This window comes from Mesoplodon densirostris, chromosome 5 (assembly GCF_025265405.1).
Source record: "Mesoplodon densirostris isolate mMesDen1 chromosome 5, mMesDen1 primary haplotype, whole genome shotgun sequence".
Lineage (NCBI taxonomy): Eukaryota > Metazoa > Chordata > Mammalia > Artiodactyla > Ziphiidae > Mesoplodon > Mesoplodon densirostris.
Genome location: NC_082665.1, coordinates 149,584,174 through 149,601,621, shown reverse-complemented (window position 1 = coordinate 149,601,621; position 17,448 = coordinate 149,584,174). Strand labels below are relative to the sequence as shown.

The following is a 17,448-nucleotide window of genomic DNA, read 5'->3' as shown; positions in this document are numbered from 1 at the left end:
AAGTTTGGAGGGACAAAGCAAAAGGAATAAAGAAGATGTTGCTATGTTTTCTGACACATTTGCCATAAGGGCTGTTGGAGGTAAAGGTGGCAGAACAGAGCCCAGATGAGGGGAGCTGACAGCAGACACAGTGAGGGGAAGCCAACATGGCGATTCCAGGGAGGAGATACAAGGGGTTCTGCCTGGGAAATGTGCCCAGGGACTTCGTGGCGGGCATAAACCTCAGAATGAAACAAAGGTCTAATGTGAGATAGGGATTCGGGGGGAACAATCAGGCCGAGGCTAATTTCACTAAGGAGCCAAGACTTGGTTCACCTGTTTCGTTTTCATTCATTCTGTATTTCTGAGCGCCTGCTGTGTGCCGCGTTCTGGGTGGTTAGATATGAACAAAACAGTATTTCCTGTCTTCAGGGAACATAAGAACCTGCTGGGAAATACACCTAAGTCTTTAGGGATTTATCATTCATAGTTTTTTTTTTTTATTGAAGTATAGTTGATTTATAATGTGTTAATTACTGCTGTATGGCAGAGTGATTCAGTTATACATATATATACATTCTTTTTTATATTCTTTTCCATTATGGGTTATCCCAGGATATTGAATATAGTTCTCTTTGCTACACAGTAGGACCTGTTTATCCATTCTATATATAAAAGCTTACCTCTGCTAACCCCAGCCTCCCACTCCATCCCTCCCCCAACCCCCTCCCCCTTGGCAACCGTCAGTCTGTTCTCTATGTGCATGATTCCATTTCTGTTTCATAGGTAGGTTCATTTGTGTCATATTTTAGATTCCACATTTAAGTGATATCATATATCGTTCATAGCTTTAACTATCTTTCAGGTACCTGAAGTAAGGTCTAGATCAGTGGTTCTCAATCTCAAGTGCACATTGGAATTAACTGAAGAGCTTTTAAAAGTACAAATGCCAGGATTTCACAGCCAGAGGTCTGATTTAACTAATCTAGGGTGCTGCCTGCTCTTTGGGATTTTTCAAAACTTCCTGGGTGGGGCTCCTTAGAGAAGTGGTTTATTCCATAACTGGGAAGAGAAAATAGAAGTTTGGAGCATCTTGTGGTAAGGAAGGAAGTGCTCAAAAAAGGATGGGAGCCAAAATGCAACAAGTATCCTGGATTAGATACTGGAATGAGAAAAGGACATTAGTGGAAAATTTGGTAAAATCCAAATAAAGTTTGGAGTTTAGTTAATAGTAATGTACAATGTTAGTTTCTTAGTTTTGACAAATATATCATGACTATATAAGATGTTAGCATTAGGGGAAGCTGAGTGAAGGGTGTACAGGAATTCTGTGTACTTACTGTCTACATTTTTTCCCTATAAATCTAAAATTATTCTAAAAATTAAAACTCTATTAATAAAAATAACATGAAAAAAGAGAGTGAGAGATGGGAGTAAGTCAAAAGGACACAAAACCCAAAAAAGCTCCCAATGGCCAAAGCTGGAACAATTTGAGTAACAAAATAAATAACGATAGAATAAAATAAATTTCCATTACAAATGGTGGAGAAGGAAGAGCTATTTCTTACAGAATTCCAGTTAACACATAGAAAGTCACAATTAAAACATCACAGCAATGATTGTTGCAAGTAATATCCACCAATAAACACAAAAATTAATGGATGAAAGTTGGGGGAGAAAGAATATTTGCATAGTGTCACAGTATCTCCTCTAAGTTATTTATTAATTATGAAGGGGAAAATGGTCATTTTACAGTGAAGACACCGCCTTAACCAAGTGGTCAAGGTTAACACCACCAGTAATAAGACATAGTAACATCGTGTATTCCCTGTGAGTATGTTCCCAAAATGCACAACCTTAATCAAATCATGAAAAAACATCAGACAAATCCAAACTGAGAAATAGTCTAGAAAACAACTGACCAGTACCCGTCAAAAATGTCAAGGAAAGATTAAGGACAGATTAAAGAAGACTAAGTATAGATATGACAACTAAATGTGGGATCCTGGATTGGTTCCTGAAAAAAAGGAAGAAAAGAAGGAAGGAAGGCAGGCAGGCAGGAAGGAAGACTTTAGGGGAAAAAAATCAGTGAAATTTAAATAAATACTGAGGCTTCATTATTGATATTGAGCCAATGTTAATATCTTCCTTTTCATATTTGTACTATGGTCATGTACATCTGGAAGGCTGAATGAAGGGTAATATGGGAGCTCTCTGTACTATTTTGGCAACTCTTCTGTAAGTCTGAAATTATTTCAAAATAAAACTTTAAAAAAACACCCACAAAAGCCACCTCCCCAGTGATTCTCATGGGCAGCCAAGGTTGAGAACCATTAGAACTCTATATACCAGCGCTTCTCAAACTTTAATATGCTTATGAATTACCTGGGGGATCTTGTTAAAATGCACATTCTTGTTCTGTAGGACACAGGTTGCAGCCTGAGAGTCTGCATTTCTAATAAGCTCCTGGGTTTTGTGATGCTGCTGATCCAAAGACCACACTTTAAGATCCTGAAGCAGTAGATCACTTTCCTGAGGCACGAATTGGTTTGCATACCTTTTATTTTCATTTTATTTTATTTTCATTTTATTTTATTTTATTTTACATCTTTATTGGAGTATAATTGCTTTACAATGGTGTGTTAGTTTCTGCTGTATAACAAAGTGAATCAGTTATACATATACATATGTTCCCATATCTCTTCCCTCTTGCGTCTCCCTCCCTCCCACCCTCCCTATTCCACCCCTCTAGGTGGTCACAAAGCACCGAGCTGATCTCCCTGTGCTATGTGGCTGCTTCCCACTAGCTATCTATTTTACCCACTAGCTAGCTATTTTACGTTTGGTAGTGTATATATGTCCATGCTTTGTCACAGCTTACCCTTCCCCTCCCCATCCCGGTATCCTCAAGTCCATTCTCTAGTAGGTCTGTGTCTTTATTCCCATCTTACCCCTAGGTTCTTCATGACATTTTTTTTTCTTAAATTCCATATATATGTGTTAGCATACAGTATTTGTCTTTCTCTTTCTGACTTACTTCACTCTGTATGACAGACTCTAGGTCCATCCACCTCATTACAAATAGCTCAATTTCGTTTCTTTTTATGGCTGAGTAATACCTTTTGAAGCTGGGGCGTGGGCACTAGTTACTTAGGCAGTGAGTGATGCCAGCAACCTGCTTAGCAGCCATGTCCTAGCTCAGCCTTGCTCTTTTCTTCTTCTGGCCACATACAAGGGGATTCTCTTGAAATAATTTACTGTATTCGAGGGAGACATTTTAGGGTATCGTGTCGGTTCATGGTATCAATATCCCCTGAAGTGCAAGCCCCCTGGGGTAGTCAGAATGATGGTCCCCCAAAGACATCCACGTTCTAATTCCTGGAACCTGTGGATACGTTACCTCTTATGGAAAAAGGGATTTTAAAGATGTGATTAATGTTATGGGATTTTGAGATTAGGAGATTAGCCTGGATTATCAGGGTGGGCCCAATCTAATCACATGGGTCCTTCAAAGCTGAGAACCTTTCCTGGATGCAGTGAGAGAGAGATGGGAGGACAGAAAAAGAGGCAGGAGAACTTTGAAGCATGAAAGGGACTCAACCAGCCATTGTTGGCTTTAAAGATGGAGGAAGGAGGAGCCATGCGCAAGAAGGTGGGTGGCCACCAGCAGCTGGGAATGGCAAGAAAACAGTCTCCCCTGGAGCCTGCAGTCCTGCCAACACCTTGATTTCAGCCAATTTAGACCTGTATAAGATTTCTGATCTATGGAACTGGAAAATAATAAATCTGTGTTGTATTCAGATACTACATTTGCGGGAATTTGTTACAGCAGCAATAGAATACTAATAGGCCGCAAGAAAGAGGGATCAGCTTTGTGAATGCAGCTCTATGCAAAAAGTGTTGTTTAGCTACTTTCTGCCACACTGAGCACCAGAATCTTAAATAGTCACAGACACCTGGCTCAAGTCTCTATTGGAAACACCCAAGAGGCTGCACCCAGTGGGCCTTCTTGAGATACTGAGTCAGACTGCTAGAACAAGAACAATTCTCTACAGTAACAGGAGCATAACTATTCACAAGGAACCAAACGATTATACAGAAGATATTCCGATATCTTGGTCTAGCTCCGTTGAGAATTCTCATCCAGTGTGGCTGAGGAAATAATTATTCCCAATTTTGCACCCTTCTCGCTGTGGCCAATATGTCTTTCCTGTTCACACTGTAAGCTTACTCTCCCCTCCCGCCTTGAGTGCATTCTTTGTTTTTGCATTTACTCATTCACATCAGGAAGAGTCTCTATTAACTGGTTTCTTCAGAGACTTGACTTCAATACACATTACTCCTGGCTGGTAGATGACATTTCTTGTTAACGAGAATGGTGGGTAGATAACAAAGTTTTCTTTTTCTCCACTGAATTGTGTTCTCAGGACCACCGTGAGCCTTGTCTAACAACTGGAGGGGATTCACTTATGAAACCCTTCATAGGTGAAAGGAGTTACTTTCAGCTTGGAGTCTGAGCTGAAAATAGACTTCCCTATTTAGTGTCCTAGCATAAAATGGATCTTTCCTCATGTAGGGCCACCATGCTTTCTATGTAACCCAATTAAACATCCCCTGGCATCAGTAGTTCATGGGCATTACTGATTTTCCATCTCATTCCCAATGTCTATGTGTGCTACATAAACAACAGCGAAACAAAGATGGAATTTGGAATATACGGTACAAATGGCATAAAGATATTGAAGATGTTGCCTACAGGGCTCAGAAAGAAGCAGTAGTTTTCATTTTAAGACAGGAATGAGACTGAGTATTTTGCCCATAGTGGAGTTAGATTTGGAACTTCACAGGTAGGAGAAGACAATTACACAAGTGCAAACTGCTGCATAACATAATGGAGCCACCTAAATTTGGGGACATCTCTTTCTGTTGTCCTGCCTGTGTGCCCCTCATGAAGAAAGATATACCCAGAAACTCAACCTCAGAGTAGTTGCTTAAAGCCCTGATGAGTGCCCTTGTCATTAGGACACCTAATCGTTAGGTCTCCCACCCTAAACAGGTGTCCCTCACTGATTTAATTGACTGCACCTAATTCTACAACTTTACTTTTCTCCTAGGTGCATTTCATCCTGTTTGAATTTATCCTATCATGGTCTTTTAAAATGTATCCTGTCATGCAGATAATCAGAATTAATGCTGATTTTTTAGGTGTGATGACACTATGTTTGTATTTTTTAACTGAAATTTTGTTGAGGTAATTCTAGATTTATATGCAGTTATAAGAAATAATACAGAAAGCCCAGTTTCCCCAATGGTATTTCGCAAAACAATAGTATAGTATCACAACCAGGATATTGATATCATTGATACAATCCACCTGTCTTATTCAGATTTCCCCAGCTTTACGTGCACTCGTTCGAGTGTGCGTGTGTGTGTGTAATAGGTTTTTGTATTTATCACCACAGTCGAGATACTGAACAGTTCCAGTATCACAATGATACTCCTGTTGCCTTTTTAGAACTTCCCCCTACTGTGCCTTTCCCCACTGTTCCTAACCCCTGGCAACCATTAATCTGTTCTCCATTTCTAAAATTTTGCCATTTCAAAATGTTATAAAAATAGAATCATACAGTATGTAACTTTTGGGGGGTTGGGTTTTTTCACTTGGCATAATTTCCTAGAGATTCATCCAGATTGTTTTATGTAGTGATAGTTTGTTCCTTTTTATTGGATATACCATAATTTGTTTAACCATTCACCTGTGGGCATCTGGGCTGATTCCAGTTTGTTTATAGACATTGTTGTGCAGATCTTGTGTGACATAAATTTTTACTACTTTGGGATAAATGCCCAGGAGTGCAATTGGTGGGTTTTATAGTAATTATAAGTTTAGTTTCACAAGAAACTGCTGAACTATCTTCCAGAGTGGCTGTACCACTTTATATTCCCACCAGAGATGTATGAGTGACTTTCCCTGCATCCTCACCAGGGTCTGGTATTGTTACTTTAAAAATTTTTAGTCATTCTGATGGCTGTGTGGTGCTATCTCACGGAAGTGTTAATTTGCATTTTCCCTAATAGCTAAGGATGTTGAACATCTTTTCATGTGCTCATTTGCCATCTGTATGTGCTTTTTGGTGGAATGACTCTTCATGTCTTTTGCCCATTTTCTAATTGAATTGTTTGCTTTTCTACTGTAGGGTTTTGAGTATTCTTTGTATATATATTCTAGATATGAATCCTTTGTGCAATATATAGTTTGCAAATACTTTCTCCCAGTCTGTATCTTGTATTTTCATCCTCTTAACAGGGTCTTTTGCAGAGCAAGATATTTTAAGTTTGATGATGCCCATTTATAAATGTTTCCTTTTATGGATCTTGCTTTTGGTGTCAAGTCTAAGAAATCTTTGTCTAGGTCTGAAGATTTTCTCCTATGTTTTTTCCTAAAAGTTTAGAGTTTCATATTTTGCATTAAGTCTATGGTCCACTTTGAGTTAATTTTTGCATAAGGTGTGAGATTTAGGTTGAGGTTTTTTATTTGCCTGCAAATATCCAATTGCTCTAATACTATTTGTTGAAAAGGCTACCCTTCCTTCATTGAATTGCTTTTGTACCTTTGCCAAAAATCAGTTGAGCATATTTGTGTGGGTCTATTTCTGGGATGTCTATACTGTTTCATCAATCTATATGTCTATTTCTTTGTCAATACCACACAATCTTCATTACTGTAAGTCTTAAAATGGGGTAGATTGATTTCTCTCACTTTATTCTTTTTCAGAGTTGTTTCAGTTATTCTCATTCCTTTGCCTTTGCTTATAAATTTTAGAAAAAGCTGGTATATATCTACAAAAAACCTTGCTGGGATTTTGATAGGAATCACGTTAAACCTGTATATCAATTTGGGGAGAATTACCATTTTAACTATGTCAAATTGTTTGATTCATGAACACAGTATGTCTCTCCATCTATTTATATTTTCTTTGAAATCTTTCACCAGCATTGTGGAGTTTTCCCCATGCAAATCCTAGATATGTTTCATTACATTTACGCCTGAGTTTTTCTTTTGGGGGAGGGAATGATTGTAAATAATATTTTAAATTTCTGTGTATAAGTGTTCATTGCTAGTATTTAAAAGTACAACTAATTTTTAATGTTTATCTTGTATCCTATGAACTTGCTGAACTCGCTATTAGTTTTAGGAGGTTTTTTTGTAGATTCTGTGGGATTTCCTACATAGCGTGCAAATAGGGGGAGATTAATTACTTCTTTTCCAATCTGTATTGCCTTTTACTTCCTTTGTTTGCCCTATTACAGCTGCTAGAACTTCTAGTACAATGTCGAGTAAAAGTGATGAGGGTGAGCACCCTTGCTTTGTTCTTGATTTTAGGGGGAAAGAATTCAGTCTTTCACCATTGAACAAAATGTTAACTGTAGGTTTTTTATAGATGGTCGTTATCAAATTGAGGTAACTCCCTAATATTTTTGACTTGAAGAGAGGTTTTTTGTTGTTGTTGTTTTCTGTTTTTAAATCATGAATGGATGTTGAATTTTGTAAATGCTTTTTCAGTGTCAACTGATATGATTGTATGATTTTTCTTCTTTAGTTTGTTGATGCAGTGGATTACATTAATTGATTTTCAAATATTGAACCAGCCTTGCATACCTGGAATAAATTCCACTTGATCATGGTGCATAATCCTTTTATACATTGTTGAATTTGGATTGCTAGTATTTTGTTGAAGATTTTGGCATTTAAGTGCATGAGATATATTGATCTGTAGGCTTTTGTTTTTTTAAATACATACTACCTTTACCTGATTTTGGTATCAGGGTAATACTGGCCTCATAAATTTGTTGGAAAGTGCTTTTTCCTCTTCTATTTTTTTGAAGAGATTGTATAAAATTGGTGTTAATTTCTCTTTAACTATTTCATAGTATTCTCCAGTGTAACCATCTGGGCCAGGAGATTTCATTTTTGAGAGTTTTAGAATTATGAATTAGAGCTTTATATTTACATAGCTTTATAATCTTCACATATCTGACTAGGGAAATGTTTTGTCTACTTTACCAGAGGAAGGATGTCAGAGAGGACCACGCTCCACCTTCCCGTGTGACCTCACTGCAGCTGGCTCTTTTCCTTTTCATCCCTTGGATGATTACAAGTTTAAACGTGGGGAGGGCAGGAAGCCTCCCTTGTGGGTACCCTAGGTGTTTCCTCACAGGGCAGGCCGTGGATGCTGAGAGTGAGATCAGGATGCACCACGAGGGTCCTACATTAGAGAAGAAGCGAGGGCACCAGGTGGGGTGTCCCCGGCAGCACCCATCCTCTCGTGGTTACAGCGCTGGGTAACGAACAGCAGGTGCCAATCTGGAGATTGAAAAGTCCCAGACGAGGGTCCCAGCCTCATACACACCATGCTGTCGATGTTATCACTGCAACTGTAACAGCAAAGGGAGGCAGCTGTTGGGCATTAAAAGAAGAGTGTGTGAAAGTCGGAGAGGAAGACCATAGTGGAAGATCCAGACTGCACCCTGGGTTACACGCAAGGATGAGCCCTGGGGCTGCAAAGTCCTTATGAGGGCAGGTTCAGCTTCACAGGCCTCTTTGATTCTGTGTGCAAACTGTAGACCCACTGTGTGCACACTCTGAACACACAGCTGTGTGAGCAGGTGCTTGAATCCCGGCTGGCTCAGAGGGCTGCAGGCTGCCTGGGGCGGAGTCTCCGAGCTGGCTTGGTGCCTTTCTGCACTGGACTCCTTCCACGGCAGACCTGAGCCTGCACTTCCCAGATGGCAGCTGTGACCTGTTTGGCCTTCTTGGGGACACAAACGAATTGCTTTGGTACCTGAGGATGGCAGTAGCAAGGAGAGGGTGGTGATGAGAAGCTGGCAGGAGCCGATATGGGTTTGCCATGTAAGGGTGGGCGGCTCAGGTTTACGCAACTTGCTTTAGGTCACATAGTAAGTGGCAGAGTCAAGGCCTGCATCTAGATCAACGTGACATAAGGGTTGTACATAACGTGCTTCAGTTTTCTCATTTGTACAACAGAGGAACTCATGGTCCTTACCTCCCAGTATGGTCATGAGGATTAAATGAGGTAATCATGTGACAACCTAGCACACGGCCTAGATAGAGCATGGTAAGTGCTCAATAATGTTAGCCGTTATTATTATTAACGTGCCATTCAATCACCAAAGGCAGAATTACAATGATGATAGCAAACATTTAGCATGAACCTAAGTATGGTGACATTAGAGTTGTTTCTAGTTCCTAAGCATGTTCGGCTTTTCATTAGAAACTAACTTGAAGCTGTGGCATTTCCCCCGATACCAGCCCCCTGAGCTCACCTGTCAGCCTGTCTATCTGCCTTGGTCCCAGATGGAGTGGCTGTTCTGCCTGCCCCTCAGAACCTCTCTGTACAATCAACCAACATGAAGCATGTCTTGACATGGAGCCCAGTGATTGTGCCTGAAGAAATAATACACTATTCTGTCGAGTACCAAGGGTGAGTTTTGTTTTCTGTTTTCTCGGTGTTTGTTTTTTTTTACTTTTTCTCTCTTAGACATTAGTTGATTCCTCTCCAGGAATCACAACCTTCATTCCAGAGCCCAAGGAGGCTTTGTGAGCCCAGGGAGAGGTTATTTTCCATGATCTGCAACCTCTGTCTGCATGGGCACTGAGAGAGTTGAAGCAACAGGGAAATTGTCCCATGGATTTGACAGTGAACTCCCTGGGAACACAAACATGTATAAGCACTTTTTGGTGGAGCTTCTTTCCAACAGTGAGTCAATTGTCTAATGCTGAAGAAAATTTTAAGAAGGAACAAGTTTGCCTCTGACTTGAGGTGGAGAAATCACTGGGGACTCAGATCCTTTGGGGGTGGGGGAGACCTCAGTTTTCCTGACTGTGTGCTTGCCCCTAGAAGCCAAAACAAATTGTGATCCTATAGGTCAGCTGGCCCTTCTCCAGGTGTCCAGGCCCTCGGAGCTGTCAAGGAGTGACAGGGACACAGAAGGTGCTCAATATATTTCATTAACAATTTATACAAACTGAACAACTACATGTGCAGACATTCTCTTAGGCTCACGGGTGCAGTCGACAAAGCTTCTGTACAGAGGGAGCTTACATTTACAGGAGGAGACAGTAAAAAGGTAAAGAAATAAGTACACGAGGTCTGCACTGTCCAGTGTGGTAGCCACTAGACACAGACAGCTATTTAAATTTAAATTAATCAAAATTAATCAAGTTAAATTAAATTAAATTAAAATGTCTGTTTCCCAGTCGTACGAGCCACATTTCAAGTTCTTAATAGCCACATGCGGCTAGTAGCTACCATATAGAACAACAGGGATACAGAACATTTCCACCAGCATGGTAAGTTCTACCAGGCAGCATTGCTGTAGGTAAGTTCAGATAGAAATCAGCTCTAGGAGGAAGCTAAAAGGCTGATGCAACAGAGAGTTGATTCTGTGGCAGCTTTTTATCAGATGGTTGGGGAAGGTCTGTCCATCTCACATGTCCATATCACATGAGGATGTGATATTTAAGCCAATATCTGAAGGACAGGAGCAGGCAGCCAATGGGAATGCAGGGGCAGAGCATTTGAGACACAGCGAACGTGACAGCCTGTGGGAGGGAGGGCAAGGAGGCCTGTGTGGAGGGAGCATCACGTTTAGGGGTGTAGTGAGAAGGCCAGAGAGTCTTGTAGGCCATGGGAGAGAGTTTGGATTCCATTCTAGACTCTTTGGAAGCCACTAAGGAGACAAATGTCCTGCTCTGCTGAGTGATGAATGGTTTGAAGACTGGCAGGAACGGAAGCAGGAAAATCAGTCAGGAGACACACAGCAAGGCCAGGGATGACAGTGGCTGAGACTGGGGTGGTGAGCGTGCAGATGGAGAGACTGGGACAGAGTGGGGTTTGTGCTTGGGTCTCCCTTGTCTGGTGAGAAGGAGTAAGGAAGAAAGGATGGTCGGTGAGGGAGGAGAGGGGAGAAACTGACCCATAAAGAGTCAGTGGATGCGACAGGTACTTGAAACCAGCATTGAGCCTGGGTAGAAGGGGCTGGTGTGACGCTGTCCCCTCCTCTCTTTGGCCAGAGAGTATGAGAGCCTGTACATGAGCCACATATGGATCCCCAGCAGCTGGTGCTCGCCCACCCAAGGGCCTGAGTGTGACATCACTGATGACATCACTGCCACTGTACCGTACAGCCTCCGGGTCAGGGCCACCCTGGGCTCACTGACCTCAGCCTGGAGCACCCTGAAGCACCCCTTTAATCGAAACTCAAGTAAGGCTCTTCTCTCCTCACTCCCCCACCCCCAGCAGCCTCCCCTTCAGGAACCATGCTCACTGAGACTGTCGGGATTCTTTTCAGCATCAAATTAGTCTTGCAAAGCCAGAGTACTGTGAACATCAACAGCCCTAACTGCTCTATTTTTAAAAGCCAGCTGCTTCCCACAGGCCCTCCCTCTTGTTTTGAAAGAGACTTTGGAAGTGAGTCCTGTCTCTGGAAGGAAAACTGCTCTGGAAGTGGGGAACTGGGGCTAGGACGGCCTCTCCCTACCCTAGCGGTGCCTCATAAATCTTACACTGCCTCCCATCTGGGGCCTCGCTAACCCCATCTTTGTTGCTGTGTGAGCATCTTCTTCATTCAATAGGGTCTATACATGATTAGGAACAGTCCTTTGAAAATAAGTAACTTTTCTATAGCAATAGAACCTGGAAAATAATTGAGGAAGAAGTAAGGGAAGAGGGCTTCCCTGGTGGCACAGTGGTTGAGAGTCCGCCTGCCGACACAGGGGACACGGGTTCGTGCCCCGGTCCGGGAAGATCCCACATGCCGCAGAGCGGCTGGGCCCGTGAGCCATGGCCGCTGAGCCTGCGCGTCCGGAGCCTGTGCTCCGCAACGGGAGAGGCCACAACAGCGAACCGTAAGGGAAGAATCCAGATTGGTGACCAAATACGGCAGAGTGCAAATAATGGCCAGTGTGTAGAAGGGTGTGTGTGGGGAACCGCAGGAGCAGGGTCTGGATGCCGGGAGCGAGGAAGCAGCTGGTCACATGGTGAAGGGCTTTGACATAAAGCTTGATCAAGTCTGTAGAGGAGGGTCACAGAAGAGGAGAGGGTCTAGGCCAGGTCTGTCTTACAGAACAATCACTCTGGCTGTGGTGTGAAAAGTGAACTGGAGTAGGACAAGCCTTCAGGGCAGGTGAACGGTGAGGACGGGGTTGTAACACTCCAGCTGAGCCAAGGTGGGTCCTGATCCCAGAAGTGGGGAAGGGACAGGAAGAAGAGGACAAATTCTAGAGACATTGCTGAGTTAGAAAGGACAGCGCTTGGGGACCAGTTACTGGGAGACAGAGTGGGGGGGGTGATAATGATGGCGTCCATCTTCCAGATGGGGTTAGTGGGAGTGTCACCCAAGGAAGAGAACCCAGGAGGAGCGACTGGTCTGAGGAATAAGAGCTGCTGCTGGCTTTGGGCTCTTTGAGATTGAGATTCCTATAGGATATCATGCCACGGATGTCTGATTGGCAGTTGGAAATCAGGCCCTGGGGCTCAGACAGGTCAAGGTCAGACACACAACACAAAATTAATAGCTAGTGGCTTGAGAGCAGGTGAGATGTCCAGGGACAAGACATAAGGACAAAGAGAACCCAGGATAGGCTCCTGGGAAACCGTAGGTTTAAAAAGAGGGTAGAGGGAAAGGCACTAGTAGGTGCTGCGCGGGGAGAGGGTCATGGAGGGGAGAGCGGATGAGCTGCTGCTGGGCCTGAAGGAGGCCCCTAAAATGGGTCCTTGAGAAAGTGGCTTCATGGAGCCATGGTGATGGTGGACAGGCTGCCAGCTGGAGGGTTGAATGGAGGCGGAAGGGGCGGGGCAGGTGTGGATGATAACGTGACCAGTTGGGACATGCAGGAAAGGCAAGGGAAGGGCCTGCGGTGACCTGTTTTCTTGGTGTGGCAGGTGACCCTCTGCTGGGAGTGAGGACAAAGGAAGGTTTGGGGCAGCATCTACAGTAATGGAATGAGTCAGAGGTTACTGAGGAGTATATGAGATTGGGTAGAAATTAGGACGGTTAGAAAGTGAGGGAGTCCGCTCTTGAAGGGGCTGAGGAAGGTGACTTTGAAGGGGAAGTTGGCCCTCTAGAGTCAGGCAGGTGGGGATGGAATCCCAGCGCCGCCCCTTGAGTCCTCATCCGTAAGAAGGGCAACAGTTTGCCTCACTGGGTAGGTGTGTGGACAAGATGAAAAGTGCAAAGGCTCAGGGCGGTGCTGTCTTATCACAGCACTCAGCTATTAGTAAATATTAATATTAAGTACCTACGGGGTGCCCGGAGTTGAGAGCCAGAGAGCAGAGGAAGGAGGGAAGAGCTGGGGGCAGCAGTGGGACCATTGGAATGGATGCCAATAGGAATTTTGGTGCCGAATGTGGGCTCCTCTTCCCAGTCTCTTTCTCTAGGCGCTGGGAGGATACAGTGGAGGCAGTGGGATCCCATTGCAGGCCCTGGGGAAGCCTGAGGGGCGCTGGAGGGTAGTGCAGCTTTGCCTCTGCCTGCCATGCCTGGGCAGCACCCAGCACCACCTCCCTTTGGCTCCTGGAAGCACGGGCTCCAGCCAAGGTCATTGCTGGCGGCTGGCAGCTGTTGGAAAGGAAGGCACGGGGCATTTGGAGATTGAGGGAGTGCCTACAAAGCTATGGGGGCGAGTGTGTGCAGTAGCAACTTGTGCTTGAGAAGGCCAATATAAACAGGAAAAGGGCCACTGCAGGAGGAGCTGAGGAAGGGAGTCTCTGTACCTGCCCCAGAAGCTGCTCCTGTGTGGTCCCTGTGCAGATGAAGTTAGCTGCAGAGTTGGGATGGAATCGAGACTCTCAAGGGCATTACGTCTGTTCTTTGGCCTTTGAAAAAGGCCACGCTGACTTCTCCCCAGACATATGAAAAATCTTATTTTAAGGCTCTCTTGAAAAGGATCTCCTACTCTTAAAGGGGAGCCTGTTGAGAGCAGAGGTTCTTAACCTCAATTATATGAATTCATGTCACAGGGGAGCTTTAGAACCACTTATCTCCAGGGCCCAAGCCTAGAATCTGATTTAAACGATCTATGTGCATCCTGTTCATTGGGAGTTAAAAAACACCCCACAGCAGAGTCTAGAAACGTGGAAAGACATGGACTCAAATTCTGCCATTAATTGTGTGATTCTGGGAAAGTCACTCAACCTCTCTGAGGCTGTTACATTATCTGTACGATAGGAACAGTATTTACCTTCTTACGCTTGCTGGATGGATTAAATGAGATAAGTTTGTAGAGTACGTAGGACAGAAGTTCCTGTCCCAACTTTGTCAAACAATTCTCTGAACTGAAATGACATTAGGTCATTTTGCCTAATTCTATTCTCAACATGGATGGAGATCAGGGGATCCAGTTCTAATCATGTTTGACTGAACACTGGAGGAGTCGAACATCTCTCTCCCTACTGGAGGTGCTTCAGACGCAGTTCTAGTGGTGCTGAATGCTCATATGAAGCCTCTGAACTGGGTATGTTTTGCACAGTTGGTCCCTGACTTTCCAAGTCCTCATGTTCCTTTTCCAGGCAGCTCTTCAAATGCCAGGAAATACTTTGTTCTCTGAAAACTCCCTGCAGGAACTGCCTTCTTTTGAGTGTCCACTGACCCCAGTGCAGGAGGATGTAGCCCAGAACACACTCTGCTAAACTTGCCAAGTCAAGGCCAGCAATTGCGGTGGCCCCTCTGGTCTTGCAGCACCTGGATCTGAGAGGCAAGTCTGGATCCATCATCAGTAACCAGGGACTAAAGACTGTCTGTGTGGGCCCTCTGTTCTTGGTCTCCTGATAGGAAAGTATCCATGGGGGCTGCTGGCCTCTCTGTTTGGGATCCAGTAATATGAAAGATGGTGCTTGTGCTTATGCTGTAAATTTCTAGAGCTGATTATTGGAATTTGTAAAACCCTCTGATTTTCCAACATCTTCCATTAAGGATATGAGATTGAAGAATCCTTGGACTGAGAATAGAGAGGCCAACCCATCCATAGGCTGCTGATTTCCTGATGTTTGAGAGTTAGCAGCAGCCGATATATATAACTGATCTATGTGAATTGTAATAAGTTGTTGTCATTTGTTTTTTTTCATTTGCTCATCATTCAAAAAGTGTCTACTGAGCACCTGCTGAGTACAGAAGAGGATCAGTGTACACGCCTCTGCACACTGCGAAGCCATATCCAAACCCCTCCCCTCCCATGAGCCTGACATGTTTCTACTGATGGCTTGGTCATGGTCTCCCTGGACAAAACTCAGTCCTGTCTGGGGCTGGCTTTGATTCTCTCCTTGTCTTGCCAACAGCCGTCCTCACCCCACCTGGGATGGAGATCACCAAGGATGGCTTCCACCTGGTTATTAAGCTGGAAGACCTGGGGCCACAGTTTGAGTTCTTCGTGGCCTACTGGAAGAGAGAGCCTGGTGCCAAGGTGAGACTTTCACCCTTGGCCTTTGAGTTAGACTTTGGAGAAGCAGTCACAGACCTCTGAGAGCTGGATGAGGAAAGCCAGTCCCTGCAGTGCTTGCTGTCTGGGGTGGCCTGAGGATGAGCGGGCCTGGGTGAAGTGTGGGAAAGGAGAGATGGGCGTAGGTTGACAATCCCGGCAGCCTCTTCCTCAAAGGACTGCCTTGCTCCAACCCAGACCGTGGCTGGGAGCTGTCTCAGGCCACGTTTGCTAAAGTATGAGGGCTGCCTCCTTGCCCTAAACTCTGCCATAGTTGGATCCATGATACCTTTTCAATGCATTTCTTCTCCCTCATCAGCATGTCTTCTCAGCCATTCTCCCTGCTGTTTACAGGCGGCAGACCAGGGTGTTCCAGATCAACTGGATGATTTCAAAAGCATATGAGGCTGGCACAAGGCTCTCGAGGGTGTGTATCTGGGCAGGGTGCAGAAGTTGGGGCAGAGAGTCAGGAGCTGGCTGATAAACAACCCTAATTCTGAGCCAGTGGGCCACCCGGAATGCCTAGATGGGGCGCTGCCCTACCCTGTGGGATGGGTGCTGCGGGCTAGGCTGGGTGGGACGTCAGCTCTCCCGGAGGGAGTGGCCAAGCATCCTGCAGCCACAGCAGCAGAAAGGATGGAGCTTGGGCAGACTTGTGGAGGCCCTGTCCAAGCTGGAATGGTGACAAGGCCCACTCGAGTCAGCACAAGGAAAAACAGGCTCTGTCACAGGGATTAATATGGTGCTATAAGGGGCTCTTACAGACTCCATGATCAGAGCAGGCCCAGAGCCAGGCTGCAGCACAGCCTCACTTGCCCAGGGGCCCCCGTCTGTGGAGTCCCTGATTCCCTCCAGCGGGTCCTCTCTATTGCACTCTTTCCGTGGCCCTCTCCCCAGCTTGCTCGCAGGCCCTGATCCCTCACCACTCCTTCCTGCACATGCCTATGGCTGTGCCTTACCAGGCCCGGCTCCTCCTCGCCATGTCCTCTCCCCTTGGTCCCTGCTTCTAGCTGCAGGTATCAGTTCCCCAAGATCACTTCCTAGCAGAGGAAATCTGACTGGTACTGCTTGTCTTATTAGGCCAAGCTTAGGGGTCGCCGGTTGCTGGCTGGCCTCTGATAGACCCTTTTCAGGCCAAGGGTACCCTTGACCTAATGCCAGTGTCTGAGGGACAGATCATGTGCCCTACCACCCACTCAACGGGGACCGTGGGCTGGGTAGCTTCCCCTGGAAGGTGGTATGTGTAGGTGGAACAGGGAACAGCCATGGTTTCCAGCATATATTCCTGCTGGGTCAGGGCCCAGTGGTAGGAGGTGGAGGGAGTCATGTGGGGGACTGATCCCTCCAGGCGGAGGGAGTCGTGTGGGGGACTGATCAGGGCCTGGGCTGGCCGGGAGCACGCAGATCCCTAGGATTCTTCGGGAGGTGCAGAGCAGGTGCTGGGAGAGGAGCGCATGCCCTGAGCCACCTGGGCCTGGCCCAGACAAGTCTCCACAGGTTCAGACGCGGAGCACAGCCCTCAGGGTGAGTGGGGGTGGAGGGGCGTGCAGATGGATGGACAGACAGCGGATGGATGCAAGTGTGAGGAGGCACTGCCCACAGGCTCCAGTGTTCCTGTGCACTGATCCCCCCTGGCAGCAGTGGCCCGGCCAAGCCCCCAGTCAGATTTCTGACCTTCAGGTCTCTGTCCAAATATTACCCTATCAGAGAGGTCTTCCCTAATCACTAGTCTGGTGCCTCCTCATCACTCTCTACCTCTTTGTCCTGCTTCATTTTTCTTCACAACCTTCATTACCACCTGATGTGTGTTATATATGGTCTGTCTTACCCCACATAAGCTCCACGAGAGCAGGAACTTCGTTTTGTTTAATGCTGTGTCCCTGTTTTGTTCAGTGCTTACACCAGTGCTTGGCACACAGTAGGTGCTAAATAAATAAATATTTAAGAATGAATGAATGAGTAAATGAATGAAT

The 17,448-nt window shown here is 45.2% G+C and overlaps 1 protein-coding gene across 1 annotated transcript in view; it reads left to right on the top strand.

Moving 5' to 3' along the window:
* Window positions 1-17,448, top strand: part of IL20RB (interleukin 20 receptor subunit beta) — a 30,936-nt gene that overhangs the window by 2,964 nt on the left and 10,524 nt on the right. Inside the window, exons 2-4 of the mRNA XM_060100245.1 lie at window positions 9,356-9,482; window positions 11,075-11,265; window positions 15,336-15,460. Coding sequence (XP_059956228.1) covers window positions 9,356-9,482; window positions 11,075-11,265; window positions 15,336-15,460 — 443 coding nt within the window. The remainder of the gene's footprint in view (window positions 1-9,355; window positions 9,483-11,074; window positions 11,266-15,335; window positions 15,461-17,448) is intronic.